Source organism: Oncorhynchus tshawytscha, linkage group LG22 (genome assembly GCF_018296145.1).
Source record: "Oncorhynchus tshawytscha isolate Ot180627B linkage group LG22, Otsh_v2.0, whole genome shotgun sequence".
Lineage (NCBI taxonomy): Eukaryota > Metazoa > Chordata > Actinopteri > Salmoniformes > Salmonidae > Oncorhynchus > Oncorhynchus tshawytscha.
In genome coordinates, this window is record NC_056450.1 from 4,931,073 (window position 1) to 4,953,526 (window position 22,454).

Sequence of the window (22,454 nt, forward strand, 5' to 3'; positions counted from 1 at the left end):
GCCCAACAACTTTTGACAACCTGTCAGTTTTAACACTTTGAATATACCATTTTAACAGTTAGACTTGTAACCTTATATTAAAACAATGACTAGGACATGTTACTATAGACTTGTCACCTTATTTTAAAACGATGGTTAGGACATGCATGTTGAGGACATATACCCTACCAGTCTCAACGTCAACAGTGAAGAGTTCCTCTGTCCAGTGTCTGTGTTCTTTTGCCCATCTTCATCTTTTCTTTTTATTGGCCAGTCTGACATACGGCTTTTTCTTTGCAACTCTGAGGCCAGCATCCCGGAGTCGCCTCTTCACTGTTGACATTGAGACTGGTGTTTTGCAGGTACCATTTAGTAGTAGTACACAGCGTTGTACGAGATCTTCAGTTTCTTGACAATTTCTCACATGGAATAGCCTTCATCTCTCAGAACAAGAACAGACTGACAAGTTTCAGAAGTTTCTGTTTCTGGCCATTTTGAGCCTGTAATCAAACCCACAAATGCTGATGTTTTATTGCTTACTTAAATAAGCACAACAGTTTATCTGTGCTAACATAATTGCAAAAGTGTTTTCTAATGATAAATTAGCCTTTTAAAATGATAAACATGGATTAGCTAACACAACATGCCATTGGAACACAGGGGTGATGGCTGATTTAAAAAAAAAAAAGTATGGAATATCTACAGAGGCCCATTCTCAGCAGCCATTTCCAGCTACAATAGTCATTTACAACATTAACAATGTCTGTACTTCTAATCAATTTGATGTTATTTTAAAATTGACAAAAACATTTTTGATTTTCTTTCAAAAACAAGGACATTTCTAAGTGACCCCAAACGTTTGAAGAGTAGTGTACATGTATTAAATTGGAAACCAGACTAAAGGCTTTGTCTGTGGCCAAGTGGTCTAGAAAACCAGTAAGAATACACATTATCTTTTGACAGTGAAAGAAAGATATATTTCTGAGTAAAGCAAAGTACTCTTCCTGTGAGACAATGTAACAAGCAAGTCTGCCCAGAAATGCAACCGAAGCGTAATAAGAGAGTTGAAGGGCTTGCATGTAAATAAAAATGACAAGGCTCTGAATTAATGAATGTTTGATCAAAAAATAATTCCAGAAGAAAATACTGTATGTCTAAATGGCAGCCTAGGGCCTTGTGTGGGGTAATTAACTAGAACAGAAGCCTAGAATACTCTCTCCCCCATTTGCTTTTCTCTTGCCCTCTTCTGCTAGCTCTCCCTTCCCTTTCTCTCTCTTCCTCCCTTCCCTATACCTGCCCACCCCTCTTCCTCTTTGTTGGGCTGCGATGATTGTGCACTTTGCCGCTCCATGCATCCTTTGTTTCCGTGGTGATGGGCAGAGGCAGTGGTAGATGCGTAGGGGGAGAATGGGTCTGCTGCTTCTCGGTGCTCAGTCAGGCGCTCAGATCACTGAACACCAGTGGTGTAGTGCTAATTCTTTAGAGGCAGGAGAGACGTGATTTTTCATGGTATGTCATCACCATCTCAAAGAAGATAGGGGATGACTGTAGGCCGAGATGAGACAGCATCATTAGTCGTTTAAAGTTAAGCCAATAATGCAATGCTCAAATGACATAGTTCAGAGCAGTCTGGCCGTGATGTGATGCTTTATTTTAGCTGACTCCCCCGGTAAATCTGGGATATTTTGTTGCCCAACCTGCTATCCCGCAACATTTGTGCACGCTGTGGGTGACCATTAAATCGGAACAGTGTAAATTGTATGTCGGCCCATGCTGGAAAAGGTTGGCGGTGTCGAAAGGAAGGTTTGACACCAGTCCAGTACTCACCCTTTCTCCAGAGTGTGGCCTCTTCTTTGGCCTGGTGGGAAGTGTGTCCTCTTTACGGTTGGTGTCTATAGCCCAGTAGGAACCCTGGAGACGACAACAAACCAGATATTAACACTAGGGCCATACAAATGCTAATAGTGGTTTACCAGATTCCCTGCTTGACAATCCACCCACTTGATGTTAAATAGTAAGCACTAATAAAAATAAATGTTGAAATGAAGTCATCCCACAAAAATCACTCTGCTACATATAGCAATAATACATCACTTATTTTCTACACCAACCCAGCAGCATCCCATAGCAACAAGACATAAGTGGAGTAAATCAATTACTGTCTGCATCCCAAATGGCACTTTATTCCCCATATAGTGCACTACTTTTGACCATCGTCCATAAGGCCCAAAAGTAATGCACTATATAGAGCATAGCGTGCCCCTATATCTTTCCCTCTGTTCTCCCTTGTTCTCTCCCTAGGAGGCCCACTGCGCCTGACAGAATGAAGTTCATATAGGAACACAAACATGGATTATCTGCGCTCGTCTCTTTGCGAATCTCCTCTCTTTCTAACCCTCTTGTTTCCCCTCAGTATCACAACCCAGGGAGGTGGGCTACAGAACAAGTTGATAACGTGAGTACATGATGTAGCTATCGTTATATCGCGAAGGTTCTCCACAGTGTATAACAGGATAAATGTATGGCTATCCTCATGTTGCACATTGGGTTTCCCCTGCAGTTTTATTGATTGGTTCGACCTGTTGTGCGAGTTAAGGCTCTGGTCAGGTCCACGTAGAGCTAATCAGGTGAGAACCTCGTGTCAAACTACAGGCCTCGGCTGCGGATTCCAGCTGAATTATTGAGTTGATTTCCTCTCAATTCATTTTTCAACGGTTCACATCCCTATGGCCATAAGAAACACTCGTGAAAAACAAATTGGTAAAACCTATAAAGAATGGTAGCATAGAATTCAGACTCAAAGTGCAGCACTAGGCAGATCACAGTAATTACAAGTACAGATACAGTACACTTGTCACAGTAAAAAAAAAAAATAAGATACATATAATTTCTTAAAAACACAGCACAAACAAGGTCTATAGAAACCTCTTCTACCAAACACACTTTTCCTTGCACAGCAATATCACTTTACCTTCCCAATCACTTCATAATTCATGTTGAAAAGAAGTGCCGGTTTAAACTAGAGACAATGACGCAGCAGAAGACATACTCAAGTCACTCATTTATTGCCACAAACACACACAGCATTGAATCATAGAAGTAGTAGTTGAAGTACTTTTTTTTTGCATTGACCCACTAGCACCATACCATGTTAGGAAAAGTGTCCAGTAAGTTTGCATTCCGGTATGCACTACTCAGTTAAAATTGGAATCCACATCTCTGTTGGAAGAACTCTGCACTAAAGACAGGTTAGGGTGGAACAATGTTTTTATAGTTGTCCCTGCCCATTGGCCTGGGGCCAGGTCAAATCAAAATCAAATCAAATTTATTTATATAGCCCTTCGTACATCAGCTGATATCTCAAAGTGCTGTACAGAAACCCAGCCTAAAACCCCAAACAGCAAGCAATGCAGGTGTAGAAGCACGGTGGCTAGGAAAAACTCCCTAGAAAGGCCAAAACCTAGGAAGAAACCTAGAGAGGAACCAGGCTATGTGGGGTGGCCAGCACAGCCAGGTAGACTGGGGACAGCAAGGAGTCATCATGTCAAAGGTGGTGATGGACAGATCAAGAGGTCCAATGAAAGATCACTGGGGAGACATGCCCTAACATGTTATTAGAGCAGAGGGCAGCTTATCACCCCTCTAGCAGGCCTTGCACCTCAAAAGAATACACAAGTCTCTGGAATAGAAGGACAATTTTCTACAGCCACCCCAAATTTTTACTTTGTCGGATTTACTGCGTTAGAATTTTACCATGTTACTTGACTGCATCTCTGGAAGCGCTGCACCGTCCCATGTGATTGGGGTTACCACATGCTGGTGTCCATTGCCTGGATAGCTGCCATGTGAAAGGGTAGCAGGGTGCGTTTCATTTTCTGTGGGGCATCCATGTCTGGTGGATGCGGTCATCCGTCTTCGAGTCAGGATGCTGGTGAGCAGACAATGGAGGTGCTGGCCATCAGATGTCACACAGTCTCCTGAGGATGCACCGAGCATTAGGGTGCAACCGGCCGCACCGCAGACCGTGTCTCTTGTCCTTCAGCCACTTGAGCTTCTGCTTGAGGTGAATCTCTCACACTTGTTGAGGTAGCGGTCCCTGCTTTCGCACAGGGAGCAGGACTTGGCCCCTGCTGTGGGCTGTGCAGGTGGTAGTAACTGTGGAAGAGGCTCTGTTGCCCCAGAGCGTTTCTGCTGAAAGGCTGCAGGCTTCTCGTGTTGGGTATGGGCACTGGCTGCTCTGCAGCCGCTCTGGCACTCTGCTGCCATCTTCAGCCATTGTGCTAGGTACAGCACGGTGTGGTGAGCTTGTGGATATGTGGTGTAAATATGGCTTTTGAATTTGACATTGTTCTGTGAGGGGAGCTGAGACACTCAATGCGGGAGCCGCAGAAGAGCTTGGTTACGGCGGGAACACTGGCTGTTGAAGTGAGTATGTGTAGGCTGCGGCACTGGATAAAACTGCTGGCCTCAGGTGCTGCCAGTCTCTGCTGGGGCTGCTGCTGGCTCAGGGGCTGTACTGGATGCTTAGCTTAGGTGGATATGTGAAGACCACAGCAGCTGCATCCGGCTGGTAAGAGTACACCCCTGGGTCCGGCCCTGAGTAGTACATTGAGGGCTGGTTACTCCTGAGCCGGATAAGCCAGGGCAGGGTAACCTGTAGCTGAGTAAGCTGGAGATGAGTAGCCAGTAGCCGGGTCCAGGTAGATTGCTGACATGGGACAAGCTGAGTAGCCAGATGCCAGGGCAGGGTGGCGGGGAGAAGTTTTCCCTGGAAGGGGAACCGTGTCCAGGTGTGGGCATAGAGGTCTGTGGCATCTGGAGAGGTTGCTCGTACAGGTAGCTAGGCAGAGCTTTCCGTCCTGTATCCTGGGCCCTTGTGCGCTGCAAGCAATTGCCCATTGTCTATGTTGCTCAGCATATCTAGAAGATCTGGACGTTCGACTGAAGCCTGAGACTTGGGCTGTGAGCCTTCTGAGGATTGGGAGGCTTAACACCTTCCATCCTCCTCCTCTTACCAGTGTGTGCTTGTCTAACTCTGATCAGGACTACCCTAGTCCAAGACCAGGAGTTGATTGAGTTGACTTTATTAAGATCCCATTAGCTACTGCACATGCAGCAGCTACTCTCCCTGGGGTCTACATAAAATGTATAAATACAAGGCAAAGTACAGAACAATATAGACAAGACAAGAACATTAGACAAGACAAGAACATTAAACATCATAGACAAGAACATTACATACATAAGAAAATAAGAGTTATACATTGGAAAGAACGAAAATATTAGTCACACACTATTCCTACAGTATATACAAATTCATATTCTTATATACAGGACAGTTAAATCAAATCTTTAGAAAGAGGAGAGGTGCCGAGATAAAATCCTATTTGATCCGTTTTTGCTTTTTGCCTGAGTAACCTCTGGTGGCAGAGCATTCACGATGACATGGAAAGGGTATACCTAGCCAGTAGCACAACTGAATGCATTCAACCAAAATGTATCTTCTGCATTTAACCCAACCCCTTTGAATCAGAGAGGTGCGGGGGCTGCCTTAATCGATGTCCACGTAGTCGGCGCCTGGAGCCCAGAGAACAGTTGTTGGGGGGTTAACTGCCTTTACTCAAGGGCAGAATGGCAGATTTTTCCACCTTGATGGCTCGGGGAATCGAACGAGTGACCTTTTGGTTACTGGCCAACGTTTTTCTACACATAACTGATAGCGACGCAATAAATCTGTTTTTGGTTTGGGTACTGTGAAGAAACTCATAGTGGCATGTCTGAGGTATGGACAGTGTCTTCAGAAAGTATTCATACACTGACATTTCATTTGGTTGTGTTACAGCCTGAATTCAAAATTGATTAAAATAATGAGTGAACACATACACTGCTCAAAAACATAAAGGGAACACTAAAACACATCCTAGATCTGAATGAATGAAATATTCTTATTAAATACTTTTTTCTTTACATAGTTGAATGTGCTAACAACAAAATCACACAAATTATCAATGGAAATCAAATTTATCAACCCATGGAGGTCTGGATTTGTAGTCACACTCAAAATTAAAGTGGAAAACCACACTACAGGCTGATCCAACTTTGATGTAATGTCCTTAAAACAAGTCAAAATGAGGCTCAGTAGTGTGTGTGGCCTCCACGTGCCTGTATGACCTCCCTACAACGCCTGGGCATGCTCCTGATGAGGTGGCGGATGGTCTCCTGAGGGATCTCTTCCCAGACCTGGACTAAAGCATCCGCCAACTCCTGGACAGTCTGTGGTGCAACGTGGCGTTGGTGGATGGAGCGAGACATGATGTCCCAGATGTGCTCAATTGGATTCAGGTCTGGGGAACGGGCGGGCCAGTCTATAGCATCAATGCCTTCCTCTTGCAGGAACTGACACACTCCAGCCACATGAGGTCTAGCATTGTCTTGCATTAGGAGGAACCCAGGGCCAACCGCACCAGCATATGGTCTCACAAGGGGTCTGAGGATCTCATCTCGGTACCGAATGGCCGTCATAGGATGCCACTTTTCCAACAAGTCAGTTCGTCAAATTCCTGCCCTGCTAGAGTTGCCCCGGTCAACTGTAAGTGCTGTTATTGTGAAGTGGAAACGTCTAGGAGCAACAAAAGCTCAGCCGTGAAGGAGTACGCCACACTAGCTCACAGAACAGGAGCACATAGTGTCATCGGTTGCAACACTCATTCCCGAGTTCCAAACTGCTGGAAGAAATGTCAGCACAAAAACTGTTCGTCGGGAGCTTCATGAAATTGATTTTCATGGCCGAACAGCCGCACACAAGCCTAAGATCACCATGCGCAGTGACAAGCGTCGGCTGGAGTGGTGCAATTCTCGCCGCCATTGGACTCTGGAGTGGAAAGACGTTCTCTGGAGTGATGAATCGTACTTCACCATATGGCAGACGGACGAATCTGGGTTTGGCGGATGCCAGGAGAACGCCACCTGGCCGAACGTATAGTTTCAAATGCAAAGTTTGGTGGAGGAGGAATAACGGTCTGGGGCTGTTTTTCATGGTTCGGGCTAGTCCCCTTAGTTCCATTGAAGGGAAATCTTAACGCTACAGCATACAATGTCATTATAGACAATTCTGTGCTTCCAACTTTGTGGCGACAGTTTGGGGATGGCCCTTTCCTGTTTCAGCATGACAATTGCCCTGTGCACAAAGCGTGGTCCATAGCGAAATGGTTTCTCAAAATGTGTGTGGAAGAACTTGACTGACCCCTCACCCCCATCGAACGCCTTTGGGATGAATTGAAACAACGACTGTGAGCCAGGCCTAATCCCCCAACATCAGTGCCCGCACTAATGCACGTGGCTGAAAGGAAGCAAGTCCCCGCAGCAATGTTCCAACATCTAGTGGAAAGCCTTCCCAGAAGAGTAGACTGCTATAGCAGCAAAGGTGGGACCAACTCCATATTAATGCCCATGATTTTGGAATGAGATGGTAGACAAGTAGGTGTTCACATACACTACATGACAAAAAGTCTCTCTTACATAAGTATTTACACCCCTGAGTCAATACATGTTAAAATCACTTTTTGCACTGAATACAGCTGTGAGTCTTTCAGGTTAAGTCTCTAAGAGCTTTGCACACCTGGATTGCACAATAATCTTGATCATTGCTAGACAGCCGATTTAAGTCTAAACTGGAACGAGGCAATTCAGGAACATTCAATGTCGTCTTGGTATGCAACTCTTTCCATGACATACACTGACCAGGTGAATGCTATGATGCCTTATTGATGTCACTTGTTAAATCCTCTCTGAAGGGGAGGAGACATGTTATAGAATGATTTTTAAGCCTTGAGACATGGATTACGTATGTGTGCCATTCAAAGGGTGAGACAAAAGATTGAAGTGCCTTTGAACGGGGTATGGTAGTCGGGGCCAGGCACACTGGTGTGAGTTTGTCAAGAACTGCAATGCTGATGGGGTTTTCACACTCGCATTTACCCGCCACAGAACACTTTGTATTCAATACAAAGTATTGTAAGTATTCAGCACATATCAAAGCGGCAGGCTAAAGTTAAATCTAGACTTGGTTTCCTCTACTGTAATCGCTCCTCTTTCACCCCAGCTGCCAAACTAACCCTGATTCAGGGGACCATCCTACCCATGCTAGATTACAGAGACATAATTTATAGATCAGCAGGTAAGGGTGCTCTCGAGCGCCTAAATGTTCTTTACCATTCGGCCATCAGATTTGCCACCAATGCTCCTTATAGGACACATCATTGCACTCTATACTCCTTTGTAAACTGGTCCTCTCTGTATACCCGTCGCAAGACCCACTGGTTGATGCTTATTTATAAAACCCTCTTAGGCCTCTGAGATACGTACTGTAGCCCTCATCCTACTGCAGCCCTCATTAAAGGTCCCCAAAGCGCACATCCCTGGGTCCCTCTTTTCAGTTCGCTGCAGCTAGCGACAGGAACGAGCTGCAACAAACACTCAAATTGGACAGTTTCTCAATCTCTTTATTCAAAGACTCAATCATGGACACTCTTACTGACAGTTGCTTTGTGTGATGTATTGTTGTCTCTACCTTTGTGCTGTTGACTGTGTCCAATAATGTTTGTATCATGTTTTTTGTTGCTACCATGTTGTGTTGCTCCCATGCAGTGTTGTCATGTGTTGCTGCGTTGCTATTTTGTTGTCTTGGGTCTCTCTTTATGGGGTGTTGTGTTGTCTCTCTTGTTGTGATGTCTTTTGGTAGACAGTCATTGTAAATAAGAATTTGTTCTTAACTGACTTGCCTAGTGTGGAAGGACCACTAGAGGGAAGGCTGGGCTCACGGATAGTAGCCCAACAAGGCATGTGAGACAAGGTAAGCAATTAAGACGGTGACAAATCTGTGATTGTTGTTATAATTTAAACATAGTCTTGTGTTCCTGTGTCATCTAAAGAAGAAGAGGTATGTTGTTCCTTGGGAGATTCTCATTTGATTGTGTTGGAGTGTTTGTATTGTCAGAGATCTCTCAATAGAGTACTGTGTTCAATCAAGAAAACCTACTCCTGACTCGTTTATTCCACCGTTCCGCTTTAGAGTGACACCAAATTACTTGGTCCCATTACTTGCTCACATTGGTGGAGAATGCAGGCATTAAGTGGACGAGTAACACAAGAATAAGTGAGCAAATCAACAGTGATGAGTCAACAACCTACAGGGAGGAGGTAAGAGACTTAACAGTGTGGTGCCAGGACAACCACCTCTCCCTCAACATCAGTAAGATTAAGGAGCTGATCGTGGACTATAGGAGAAAGAGGGGAGAGCACGCCCACATCCACATGGCTGATGTGGAGCGAGTCGAGAGCTTTCAGTTCCTTGACATCCACATCACTAAGGACTTAATATGGTCCACATAAACCCGCACAGTCGTGAAGAGGGAACGGCACTGCCTCTTCGCTCTCAAGAGGCTCAAAAAGTTCTACAGCTGCACCATCGAAAGCATAATGCCAGACTGCAACACCACTTAGTATTGCAATTGCACCGCCCTTGACCGCAAAGCGCTACCAAAAGGTCTGTGCGGACAGTCAAGTACATCACTGGGGCTGAGCTCCCTACCATCCAGGACCTTTATATCAGGCGGTGTCAGTGGAAGGCCCAAAAACAAGCCATAGACTGTTCACTCTGCTACGGTCTGGCAAATGATACCGGAGCATCAGCTCCAGGACCAACTGGCTCTGACACAGCTTCCCCAAGCAATAAGACTGCTAAATTGTCAATTAATTGTACCCAAACTATCTTGCACTGACCCTACGCACGCACACACACACACACACACACTTTGCTGCTTCTACGCTTATCTATCCAGATGCCTAATCACTTTACCCTGCCTTCATGTAGATATCTACCGCTGCACACTGATCTGGTACTCCCTGTATATAGCTCCATTCTTGTGTATTTTATGTATTACTCTTGCGTTAGTTACTATTTTATTTGGGATTATTATTTTAGAAACTGCATCGTTGGGAAAGGTTCGTAAAAAAGCATTTCATTGTAAAGTCTACACCAGTATACGGCGCATGTGATACATCATGGTTTCATCAAATAAAACAAAATAAATGTATGACAGAATTGGGTGTTGCATGCAATTGTGTTTGAATTTCTTCGTGTGTCAGCAAAGTTGCTTAAGATGTCACTCAAATTGTGTCCAAATTTATTTTTTGACAGGCTTAAGAGTGTGTCTCAATTAGCAAATTACTAATCTAATGAATTTTGTTTCTGAGGCTACATATATTTACATGAGCTAACTTTAACCCTTTCCAGGGTAACTTATCTAAAACTGAACTCAATGATAATAGGCTGTAATTCTAATAATTCTATTTCTGATACTTACAAACAAGGAATTCATGGATTTGTTGAATATTATGTTCTGCAGATGCCTTCTCTGGTTTAGGTCAGCTGCAGTAGGGTGCTCTATTCTTCGTGCCACTTCTGCATAGCCATCTTGTGGACTGTTGGTTTTCTGATTGGGGTGTTGTCCTGTTAGCATGGGGGGTAGGTAGCGAGGTGCTGGCCACTCGATGGGGCCTAATAGTGTAGGGTTGAGCTGGCCTCTCTGGAAGGGACCCGATGGTGTAGGGTGGAGCTGGCCTCTCTGGAAGGGGCCCGGTGGTACAGGGTGGAGCTGGCCTCTCTGGAAGGGGCCCGGTGGTACAGGGTGGAGCTGGCCTCTCTGGAAGGGGCCCGGTAATACAGGGTGGCGCTGATCTGTCTGGAAGGGACCCGATGGTGCAAGGTGGAGTTGGCCTGTCTGGAAGGGGCCCGGTGGTGTAGGGTGGAGCTGGCCTCTCTGGAAGGGGCCCGGTGGTGCAGGGTGGAGCTGGTCTCGCTGGATGTGGCCCAGTGGTATAGGGTGGTCTCCCTGGGTGGGGGCTAATGGTCACGATCTTGGAGGATGTATGGCAGAGTTCCTCTTATTTGGGTTTTGCTTTGTCCCAGAGCACTTTCTTTCAGTTTCCTAGCAAATACCTTGACACCCTGTTTGTTCAAAGTGTACTAGGTCATACATCAGCTGGGGGTGAATGTCACGGTGGTTTGCTAGGTAAACATTGTCCGAGAGCGCACAGCGTCTAGACACCTCAGCATTGTTGCTCTGAATAATGTGGAAGGGCACAACACGGGCAACACGGCGGACATAGTGATTTTGGTATTAGGAAATCTCTCTGCAGCTCTGGCTGCCACTTGCTGCATTGCAGGAGCTACATGTCCTCTCATTGCCCTCAATCATTAGAACATGTGTGAATTACAATATGTTCAGACCCATTTAAGTTGTGGCTTGACAGACTAAGGTATTTGCTGTTGTTGGGCACCATACAGTGGCTTACTGATTGACATGCCAGGGAATAGCAGTTGATCTCAGAGAAATTTCCCCATTGGAGTCACATATTTCGTCAGCCGCTGGTTGTCAAGCAAATAAATGTCAGTCTCACGGTAATTGACCGTTAATTAACAAACAAACACAAAGCATATCCTGGCTTCCACACTACATGCCACTGATGCAGACCTTTCGAGCATCTACATTTTCAAAACTCTAATAAATCCATATAATATACCTTCACAATAAATCCATTATTTATTTTAGACAAGTCTAAAGACACATGATGTGAAGAAAATGTAGACTATTTCAGAAGAACAGAATAGCATACTCAGAGTTGTCCTTATGTTAGGTCCTGATCTGGCTATGCCATATGGCTGTGGGCTACACTAGTTAATTTAGCAGAGAAGATTTGCTTAAATTTGGTAGCATTATTTTATAGTATGAAGAATACAATTCAACAATGCTGAAAAAAATAAAGGATATTTTCTCTAAATGAGTGCGCACATGCGGCTATTCTGTGTTGAGCGGTTAACAAAGAAATAGGTTCTCCTATGCGCTTAATTTATAAGTATTAATTTAACTTTAGTTGTTCTACAGGTTTTAATTTTGAATACATTGTAAGGCTGTATGATGCGACTAATGATGATTTGAAAAAAGTTGCTTGAAAGGCATGAGCTCTGCTTTGTTTATTGCACAGTCTGTACGCACTTCGTCAGTCTCTCATTCACAATTTGAGAAGCTCTTGATAATGTCTTGAATTTCCTGGCGGTATCCCCTTTGTGGCTGTAATTCACCCTAAAAAAATCTATGCCTTCTGCAGCCCTTCTCCTTGAGTGCTGCCTGCTCCTGCACCTCTCAATCACACGGTTCTCCATCACGTGATCGGGTTCTTTCTCACAGGCTACAAGTGAAGACCGACATCGGGGGCACAACTGTGCACATCCTTATGCAATTCCGAGGTGCATATTGAAGATATTGGAAGAACTGTCCACATTTACTTTTTCAGCCAACAAGATGAGTAGGCCTAACGAACTGCAAAAGCACAAGCCTATGTCAGTCTACTATCCCCATAGTATGAAAGTTGACCCAATTCTGTGCGAGAAATAAATATTCCAAACATAGTCTGGAACAGTTGTTTGATGCGTTGATCACAAATTAATACAACCAATAGCATAAAAAATGTACACAATGAGGCTGACGCAACAGTTCTGTATGCATACCTTAAAACATTGATAAACTATTAGGCTATTTCTTCACATTATACAGCGGCAAGAAAAAGTATGTGACCCCTTTGGAATTATCTGGATTTCTACATAAATTGGTCATAAAATTAGATCTGATCTTCATCTATGTCACAACAAAAAAACAGGTTCCCTGTTATTTAGACTGGTTTATGGAATGAGTTTGGCTGTGGATGTGTTCCGTGTGATGCATGGATGATGAAGTTTGCATTTATCTTTTACAATAAACTGTAAAATTGAGGGATAAAGTTTAAGACCTCTATTTTCCATCAGTACCAAAAAATATTTAGATGCTGTTCAGACAACAATGGTGTTTAGGCGCATTTGTTGCATCAGACGTTATGTTACTACTGTTCCAATCACATATGAGATCGTAAGCTGCAGGGATCACTCAACAATGATCACAAATATGTGATTGTACGCATCAAACGGTTAACGGTGAAGAGTTGATTATCAGGCTCCTTTTCAAATACCAAGATCTGTCGAACCATTAGTGATTCCTCCCTTTCTGGCATGGCCAAAGTACCTACATGCGGCAGAATACCAAGCAGCAGTATGCATTGTATAGAAGAGCAGGTCAGAGATTTAATTCTTGTCTCCAACTAGGGTATAATCAGCAATTGTCTCTGGGTGTTCCCTAAGCATCACAAACAAACGCTGCTGTTTAGAATGTTCAGAGTTGTTTTCAGCTGGTAAATCAAATGGAAAGCTCCTGCAACTGCTGCCAATATTATTTTTAGAATTTGTTTTCATTAGAGTTGATTGATTATCATTAATACATGCACTTATTCAAATACTGCACAGATTTTAAACAATGCACTTTTTAGCTATTAAATGTGTGTTTTAGTGTAATTAACACTGTCCACATCAGTTACAATGTCCCGAATGATTCTACCTCACCTTTATGTGCTTTTGTTTGTTGTTTTTTTCTTCTTATCACAGCCTGTACTGTCTTTCCTCCAGAAATCCTCAAACAATTCCTCTTTCCATTGGTTTTCCTCATTCTTCTTGTTGTGCGTGGAGGAGTGTGAGCATGTCGAAATGACGCATCATATTCAACCTCATGTGGGCGATTTGATAGAAAACACACTTGACTCTTTTCTCCTACCAAAACATGTGGTCATTTAAGGTGAAATATGTACTCAGACGATAGTGGTCAGGGAATACTTACTTTTCCAGGGTCATCTTTAGAGCGAGGCACTTTGAGAAAACACTTGTTCAGGGACAGATTATGCCGTATTGAGTTCTGGGAGGGATGAGAGAGAGAAGAGAACAGGGAGGGCTGTTAGACATGTCTTCACAGCAACATTGTTATTTTAATATTATTTCACCTTTAACCAGGTAAACTAGTTGAGAACAAGTTCTCATTTACAACTGCAACCTGGCCAAGATAAAGCAAAGCAGTGTGACACAAACAACAACACAGAGTTACACGTGGAATAAAGTGTACAGTCAATAACAATAGAAAAAAAAGTCCATATACAGTGTGTGCAAATGGCGTAAGGAGGTAAGGCAATAAAATAGAACATAGTAGCGAAGTAATTACAGTTTAGCAAATTTACACTGGAGTGATGAGCAGATGATGGGCAAGTAGAAATACTGGTGTGCAAAAGAGCAGCAAAGTAAATAAAAACTATGGGGATGAGGTAGGTAGATTGGATGGGCTATTTACATATGGGCTATGTACAACTGCAGCAATCGGTTAGCTGCTCAGATTGCTGAAGATGGAGACTTATATTTCCCTCACTAACTTTAAACATCAGCTATTTTTGCAATTCATTCTAGTCATTGGCAACAGAGAACTGGAAGAAAAGGCGGCGAAAGGAGGTGTTGGCTTTGGGGATGACCAGTGAGATATACAGTGCCTTGCGAAAGTATTCGGCCCCCTTGAACTTTGCGACCTTTTGCCACATTTCAGGCTTCAAACAAAGATATAAAACTGTATTTTTTTGTGAAGAATCAACAACAAGTGGGACACAATCATGAAGTGGAACGACATTTATTGGATATTTCAAACTTTTTTAACAAATCAAAAACTGAAAAATTGGGCGTGCAAAATTATTCAGCCCCTTTACTTTCAGTGCAGCAAACTCTCTCCAGAAGTTCAGTGAGGATCTCTGAATGATCCAATGTTGACATAAATGACTAATGATGATAAATACAATCCACCTGTGTGTAATCAAGTCTCCGTATAAATGCACCTGCACTGTGATAGTCTCAGAGGTCCGTTAAAAGCGCAGAGAGCATCATGAAGAACAAGGAACACACCAGGCAGGTCCTAGATACTGTTGTGAAGAAGTTTAAAGCCGGATTTGGATACAAAAAGATTTCCCAAGCTTTAAACATCCCAAGGAGCACTGTGCAAGCGATAATATTGAAATGGAAGGAGTATCAGACCACTGCAAATCTACCAAGACCTGGCCGTCCCTCTAAACTTTCAGCTCATACAAGGAGAAGACTGATCAGAGATGCAGCCAAGAGGCCCATGATCACCCTGGATGAACTGCAGAGATCTACAGCTGAGGTGGGAGACTCTGTCCACAGGACAACAATCAGTCGTATATTGCACAAATCTGGCCTTTATGGAAGAGTGGCAAGAAGAAAGCCATTTCTTAAAGATATCCATAAAAAGTGTTGTTTAAAGTTTTCCACAAGCCACCTGGGAGACACACCAAACATGTGGAAGAAGGTGCTCTGGTCAGATGAAACCAAAATTGAACTTTTTGGCAACAATGCAAAACATTATGTTTGGCGTAAAAGCAACACAGCTCATCACCCTGAACACACCATCCCCACTGTCAAACATGGTGGTGGCAGCATCATGGTTTGGGCCTGCTTTTCTTCAGCAGGGACAGGGAAGATGGTTAAAATTGATGGGAAGATGGATGGAGCCAAATACAGGACCATTCTGGAAGAAAACCTGATGGAGTCTGCAAAAGACCTGAGACTGGGACGAAGATTTGTCTTCCAACAAGACAATGACCCAAAACATAAAGCAAAATCTACAATGGAATGGTTCAAAAATAAACATATCCAGGTGTTAGAATGGCCAAGTCAAAGTCCAGACCTGAATCCAATCGAGAATCTGTGGAAAGAACTGAAAACTGCTGTTCACAAATGCTCTCCATCCAACCTCACTGAGCTCGAGCTGTTTTGCAAGGAGGAATGGGAAAAATGTCAGTCTCTCGATGTGCAAAACTGATAGAGACATACCCCAAGCGACTTACAGCTGTAATCGCAGCAAAAGGTGGCGCTACAAAGTATTGACTTAAGGGGGCTGAATAATTTTGCACGCCCAATTTTTCAGTTTTTGATTTGTTAAAAAAGTTTGAAATATCCAATAAATGTCGTTCCACTTCATGATTGTATCCCACTTGTTGTTGATTCTTCACAAAAAAAATACAGTTTTATATCTTTATGTTTGAAGCCTGAAATGTGGCAAAAGGTTGCAAAGTTCAAGGGGGCCGAATACTTTCGCAAGGCACTGTACCTGCTGGAGCGTGTGCTACGGGTGGGTGTTGTATTCGTGACCAGTGAGCTGAGATAAGGCATAGCTTTACCTAGCATAGACTTTTCGATGACCTGGAGCCAGTGGCACTGGCGACGAATATGTAGCGAGGGCCAGCCGACTAGAGCATACAGGTCGCAGTGGTGGGTGGTATAAGGGGCTTTGGTGACAAAACGGATGGCACTGTGATAGACTGCATCCAGTTTGCTGAGTAGAGTATTGGAAGCTATTTTGTAAATGACGTCGCTGAAGTCGAGGATAGGTAGGATAGTCAGTTTTACGAGGCTGTTTTTGGCGGCGTGAGTGGAGGCTTTGTTGCGAAATAGGACAGTATCATTTTTCACTCCGTCTGTATGATTAAAACAAGTAAATATTTTACTTCAGGGCACATTACCTGCCACACACCCTCCCAGGCACCTGTTAGTTAGGCCAACTAGATCTATTTCGCTGTGCTCTATTGTTTTCCAGGTCAAGAAAAGTCAAACAGTATTAGATGGTTGATTATGCAATGGCGACAGTGCATTTGTGATACAGAATGTGATTAAGCAGCACTAAACAAAGCCTGCCATGGCTAGCATCACTAAATATAATTGGATTTTGGGCATGAAAAAAATAAAACATTATACAGCATTGTACAAAACATTAGGTACTGCTCTTTCCATGACAGACTGACCTGCTGAAATCCACTTCACCTGTTAAATCCACTTCAATCCGTTTAGATGGAGAAGAGACAGGTTAAAGAAGGATTTTTGAGACATGGAGTGTGTATGTGTGCCATTCAGGAGGTTAACTGGGCAAGACAATGATTTAAGTGCCTTTGAATGGGGTATGGTACTAGGCGCACCGGTTTGAGTGTGTCAAGAACTGAATCACTGCTGGGTTTTTCCAGCTCAACAGTTTCCCGTGTGCATCAAGAATGGTCCACCACCCAAAGGACATTCAGCCAACTTGAGGAAGCATTGGAGTCAACATGGGTAACACTTGACACCTTCTAGAGCCCATGCCCCAACAAATTGAGACTGTTCTGGGGGTAAAAAGGTACACAACTCAATGCTAGGAAGGTGTTCCTAACGTTTTCTACACTCAGTTAAAATCAATCAAGATGTGCATTTGTTGGTGTGTAGCCCCTGTACCTACATTATAACACAGTAAAGCTCCAGTGCGGCTGACATGAACAGTCTTCTCCCTCAGGGCTCCTAATAATACCACTGGGGAGAGAAGACGACAGAGTACTGCGCTCTCACTCTATTTCCCATTCCTCTCTCCCGCTCTATCAACAGTTGGGTCTTCATTCGCTCCTCACTGTCTCAATCCTCTCTCTTATGTGAGCTGAATGCCTATGGTACGAATAGAGGAAAAGGAGTCGGAGTAGGGCCAAGTTTGAGAAAGAGTGAAGTATGTGTCCTTTACTTGAGAATGCAGCAGAGTGACTACCTGAAATAAATTAGGATGCCGTGGACATAAATTATGCTGGACAGTTTTCAAAAGAGATTAAACCATGATCCAAAACACATACACAGACGCAAATATCCCTGTATTAAAAACCACCAGGCTTCTCACACACAAGACGACAGCTTTGTCTACTACTCCAAGCGGTGACATCATTGGTCCACCAGAAGACAGATATAGAAAGCTGAAGACTGAGCACCTCTCCACAATGAGGCCTCTTCACCAGTCACTTTACTGTAGTAAGCCAGCCCCCCAGCTGTACCAGAGCATAAACCGTTACCACGATGAGAGACAGTGCCGCTCTCACGGAATGGGCTGATTTTGTCATAACCCGACACGATGGCATTGACAATAATGCACTGTGTGGCTACAACGGGAATAGAGCTAATGTGATTCGCTGCCACATCCGCCCATTCATGATGGAGTTGAGTGAATAAGTAGCTTATTGGGCACACCTGGGGCTTTGCTACTGCCCAACTTCTAAATTAATCTTGGTGAAAGGCGGCATAAGGTGGAAAAGCAGATTGTCGAATTTACATCATAGGCTACTTCCTCGTTCTCTGGATATATTTGGGTTTGTGGGGATTCGAGATTATAATCATTGTGACTATTATTAGTTAGAACTCTGCTTTAGTAATATCTATGAAGAGTATAGGGTTGCAGGCTGTTACGTAAGGCTTATGCTGAAGCATGACAAGAGCCAGTTTGAAAAATGTGGGGTTTTCAGATGCACAAAAGAGAGGCTGGAGCTTTTCTGCAGATGGCTAGAGGATATAGACCAGAAGGTGACATAAGCGTGCTGGAGCTATTAGCTAAGAGTGCAATGTGTGACAGTGCTTTTGGGGATTGACAGTAATAGGGCCCTATAAAATGTGTATATTTTTTTCCCAGGTTTCCATTGTCCCTTATTTTTTCAGGTTTTCACTCAAAAAAAAATAATCACTTTTTAAAATAGTAAAACAACTAAATTCGATGGTTAAGTCCACAGCAAATGGATTGATGCAAATAATCAGGATACTGTATCATTCTGCCAGGTATGTATAGACTACTTTGTAGTTAACATTTCATTGACAAGGTTTAAGGGGAAGCCTTTCCATCTTTTCCAAGATATTTTATTAGCATCATCGCTAATGGCTACACAAAGTGGTAGCTGCGTGCACTGCACATACAGACGGGGAATTGTCATTGCCTCATCAGAAAGTTGCAAGAACTACAAATCACTGATGCCTTCTGTTCATGTCTTGTGATCAACTGGGCAAATTAATACATTTAGTTGATTCCCTACTAAGTTCAATACATTTTTGAATATTGTTGATTTCCGTTTTATTGTCTGGATTCTGTGATTCCGTCCGCCTTCTGTATATCGCAGATTTTACAGGGCCCTAACCTAGTCAAAGTGAATCGGAGCGCTGGAGATTTATAGGTCTAAGAGAGTGATGTGTGGGCTTATGGTGAAGATAAAGGGTCTACACTGAGTGTACAAATCAATAGGAACACCTGTTCTTTCCATGACATAGATTGACCTGGTTAATCAAGGTGTTGGATTCTAACTTTAAATATATACTTATTCATGTTACTATTCATGTATAATGTAATTGTTAAATCTCATGGATTTTATGGAGAGGACAAAAGGGCAACAGTCTGGTTTCAGTCGCTGAGAAGGTTGGATAGCTGTGGATTAGGGAGGAGTGAACAATGTGGGCTGAGGTCAGGTCAGGTCAGATGAAGACAAGGAACAGTTCTATTACACACACACACCACGTAAGTTCCTGCCTAGCAACAGAGATGTATTGGCTGCATATATGTGCAAGGAGGAGACTAATAGGAGGGTATAAATAATGGGGCTGGTGGAACCATATCTGTCTTTTCAAATGTTTGACCCAGTGGGTGAATGAACCTGGTTTGAGCTTTGACTAGTTGTCAGTTTTTCACTCTGTCTGAACCAAACAGTTGGCATTGTCAGCAGGATTTTCCACGATTAACAGTCAAACTGGAGAGTCCGAATCAGTGGAGCAGGGGCGGGCGCAAAAAACAAACAAGGTAGGCACAGTTCCTACACTCATTCTGACATCTTGGGGAGGTGAGTCATTGGAGAAATAACGAATTATAGGATACAAATCTAAAAGCTTGAGTTTATTCAGAAGTCCCATTGTGTTACGACCGGTCGTGGATAAAGGGCAAGTCGTCCCGGACAGGGTGGTCCCTGTGGAGGGCAAGTCGTCCCGGACAGGGTGGTCCCTGTGGAGGGCAAGTCGTCCCGGACAGGGTGGTCCCTGTGGAGGGCAAGTCGTCCCGGACAGGGTGGTCCCTGTGGAGGGCAAGTCGTCCCGGACAGGGTGGTCCCTGTGGAGGGCAAGTCGTCCCGGACAGGGTGGTCCCTGTGGAGGGCAAGTCGTCCCGGACAGGGTGGCCCCTGTGGAGGGCAAGTCGTCCCGGACAGGGTGGCCCCTGTAGGTTGTAGAGAAGTAGTCCATGGAGAAAGTCAACAGGAGGGAATGTGGATGTGACAAAAAGGTTTCCTATAAGTTCTGGAGGAGAGCCACATTCATGGTTAGAAAAGCAAAACGATAACAATAAGGAGTGAGGTTGGTTTTTGCAGATTGTGGAAATAGGGAGACAACTGAATAATTGTGGTTGTGTGTGTTGACAGTGATATTTGAGGCGTAACACTGGTGTAAGACATTAGGTCAGCCGTATTCACCAGTAGTAAATTAGCAGACGCTTCAGTATTGGTTCAAATACAAGGTGGGTATTACTATCTTCGAAAATAGTTAGAGGGTGTGTATTAGAGCCGTGAATGAGGAAATCCAAACACCATAACCAACGTCGAAGGAGGCGCAGAAATAGCCACCATTGGAATGGCATCCGTGGTTTCTGACACTCCCAAAAAGGGGGAATAAGAGGAAAACTGTAGTAAAGCCATGGATGCACTAAAAGAAGTGCACAATCAAACTAGCAATTCGGCTCAAGTAATGGTTAAATTGAGCAAAGTGGATAAAATTGGTCAGCACTTCCATGCTGACGAAAAATTCAAATCTAATAATGAATTCAGAGATGCTGTTGTGAGTTGGCACAATGACAAAGGAAAAAATCAAAAGTGCAATAGACCAGCAAGCAAACCTGTTATCAAAACGGCAATTGCGGGGTAGTGGATCAACATTTTCACTGGGATGAAAAAGTACAGCCGGCCTTAAGAGTGGAATCTAATTCTGCTCACTTCGCAACCGTGCGTGTGGTTAATACAGCCACAGTGAAAGTCACTAACAGTGGTTTCAATGACCAAGGTAAGACAAAGAAACAAGGAGGAAAGGGCAGTGAATCAGTCCCAAGGCGTTATAGGCGTCAGAGCCCTGTTTTAGGTGTGGGTCGTGGGTCATTGGAAAAGTGAGTGTAGGGCAGCAGGGGAACCTACTGCACCCGCTCCCGCTGGAGGGAATGCTGTGATTCAGGCGTTCGCCACATTAACAGAAGAAAAGCAGCAGACACTCGAGAGCAAGGCACAAGGAAGCTCGAAATAGGTCAAATTTACAACAGGAAAAAGTATGACACTCAGCAAGGTAACAGGGGCAGAATCGAAAGCAATACAACTATTATCCATGTTTATATACAAAATGACAGGGGAATGGATTCTAAAAAAGGTAACAAGTTCAAATTGGCACGGCCAAACACTCCTTGCAAATTCAGAAAACCGTATTTTTTATCTCGTGAGACACTTTATTCTGTCTTTCTGAAATAGCTTTATAGAATTGACGAAAGGAAGGAGGGGTCACGAGAAATTAGAGTGGAGTTAATATTGTGAGTAATTGTTTGTAGAGTTTTGAAAAAGCAATTCTGTCAAGCGACAGTATAAGAGTTACCAAACCTAAAATGACTTAAATGTTGTAGTGCGGTGGTTACGCAAAATCATGGGGAAGAGAGAGGCATAGGTCACATACAGGAGTAAATTGTTACTGGGTGTTGAGAATGTCACCATGTCTAAGGGTAGTACAAGCTACATAAACGTTGGGATGGATTAAAACAAACGATTCATGAATGGAGGGAGGACAGTGGACACCTGGTGAACAGAATTGCTTATGTTTTGTTTGGAATTAAAACCTGTGTGTTGTTGATTAAGAATTTGCATATTGAATACCAATGACATTTACATTTTCTCTTCCAAGAGAGGATGGGGTGTCCTCATCTCTCTCGTTGAAATTCTTCCCGAGGCTGTTGTCTTTGGAGAGCAGTTAGTGAAATTCTGCAGTGTTATAAAGTATAAAAGTACCCGGATCCGGCTGTAAAGGGAGCTTTATTTTAAGTGTAACAGGGTTATATTGGTGATTCCCCTTGTCACTTTATTGTTAAGCCAATGGGTTTTTGGTTTGAGTTTGTCTTGCCTTCACCTACTCAACATGGCATCTTATTGGCTGGTTTGCGTAGCTTGCTTACGAGGGGGGATGTTCCAGTCAGAATCGTCCCAGTGAACAAGCACCAAACCAGCGGTAAGTTGTTGGTTGCAAAGCACTGTACATCAAAAGTGATTTTTATATCAAATTGTTTGTAAATGTTGTTTGAACATCACACATAAGATGCAGCGTTTTTTGGAGAATATTTGTTGTGCATTTTGTTGTAAAGAATTCCCGCCAGTACTAGCTAGCAACTTACTGTGTCTGGTGTGGGGGGGTTCATATATTTTGTACAGTGCGTGAGTGCAGAGTTGGATGGTGAGACGTGCATTGCATGACGTGCAATTTTGTGCCATTCCTAACAGGTACATTGTTAAAGATATTATATTGTATATTGTAATTGTATTATTTTGGTAACTGCCCCAGTGAACAAGCACCAAACCAGCGTGCGTGAGTGCAGAGTTGGATGGTGAGACGTGCATTGCATGACGTGCAATTTTGTGCCATTCCTAACAGAATAAAGCTACATGACTGGTGCTACATG

At 43.5% G+C, this 22,454-nt stretch overlaps 1 protein-coding gene across 2 annotated transcripts in view; it reads right to left on the bottom strand.

Moving 5' to 3' along the window:
* Positions 1-22,454, bottom strand: part of LOC112221616 (forkhead box protein J3) — a 90,812-nt gene that overhangs the window by 24,641 nt on the left and 43,717 nt on the right. For both annotated transcript variants that reach the window (XM_024383790.2, XM_024383789.2), the window contains 2 exons: positions 13,740-13,814; positions 1,807-1,890 (listed from right to left, as the gene is read on the bottom strand). In XM_024383790.2, coding sequence (XP_024239558.1) covers positions 1,807-1,890; positions 13,740-13,814 — 159 coding nt within the window. The remainder of the gene's footprint in view (positions 1-1,806; positions 1,891-13,739; positions 13,815-22,454) is intronic.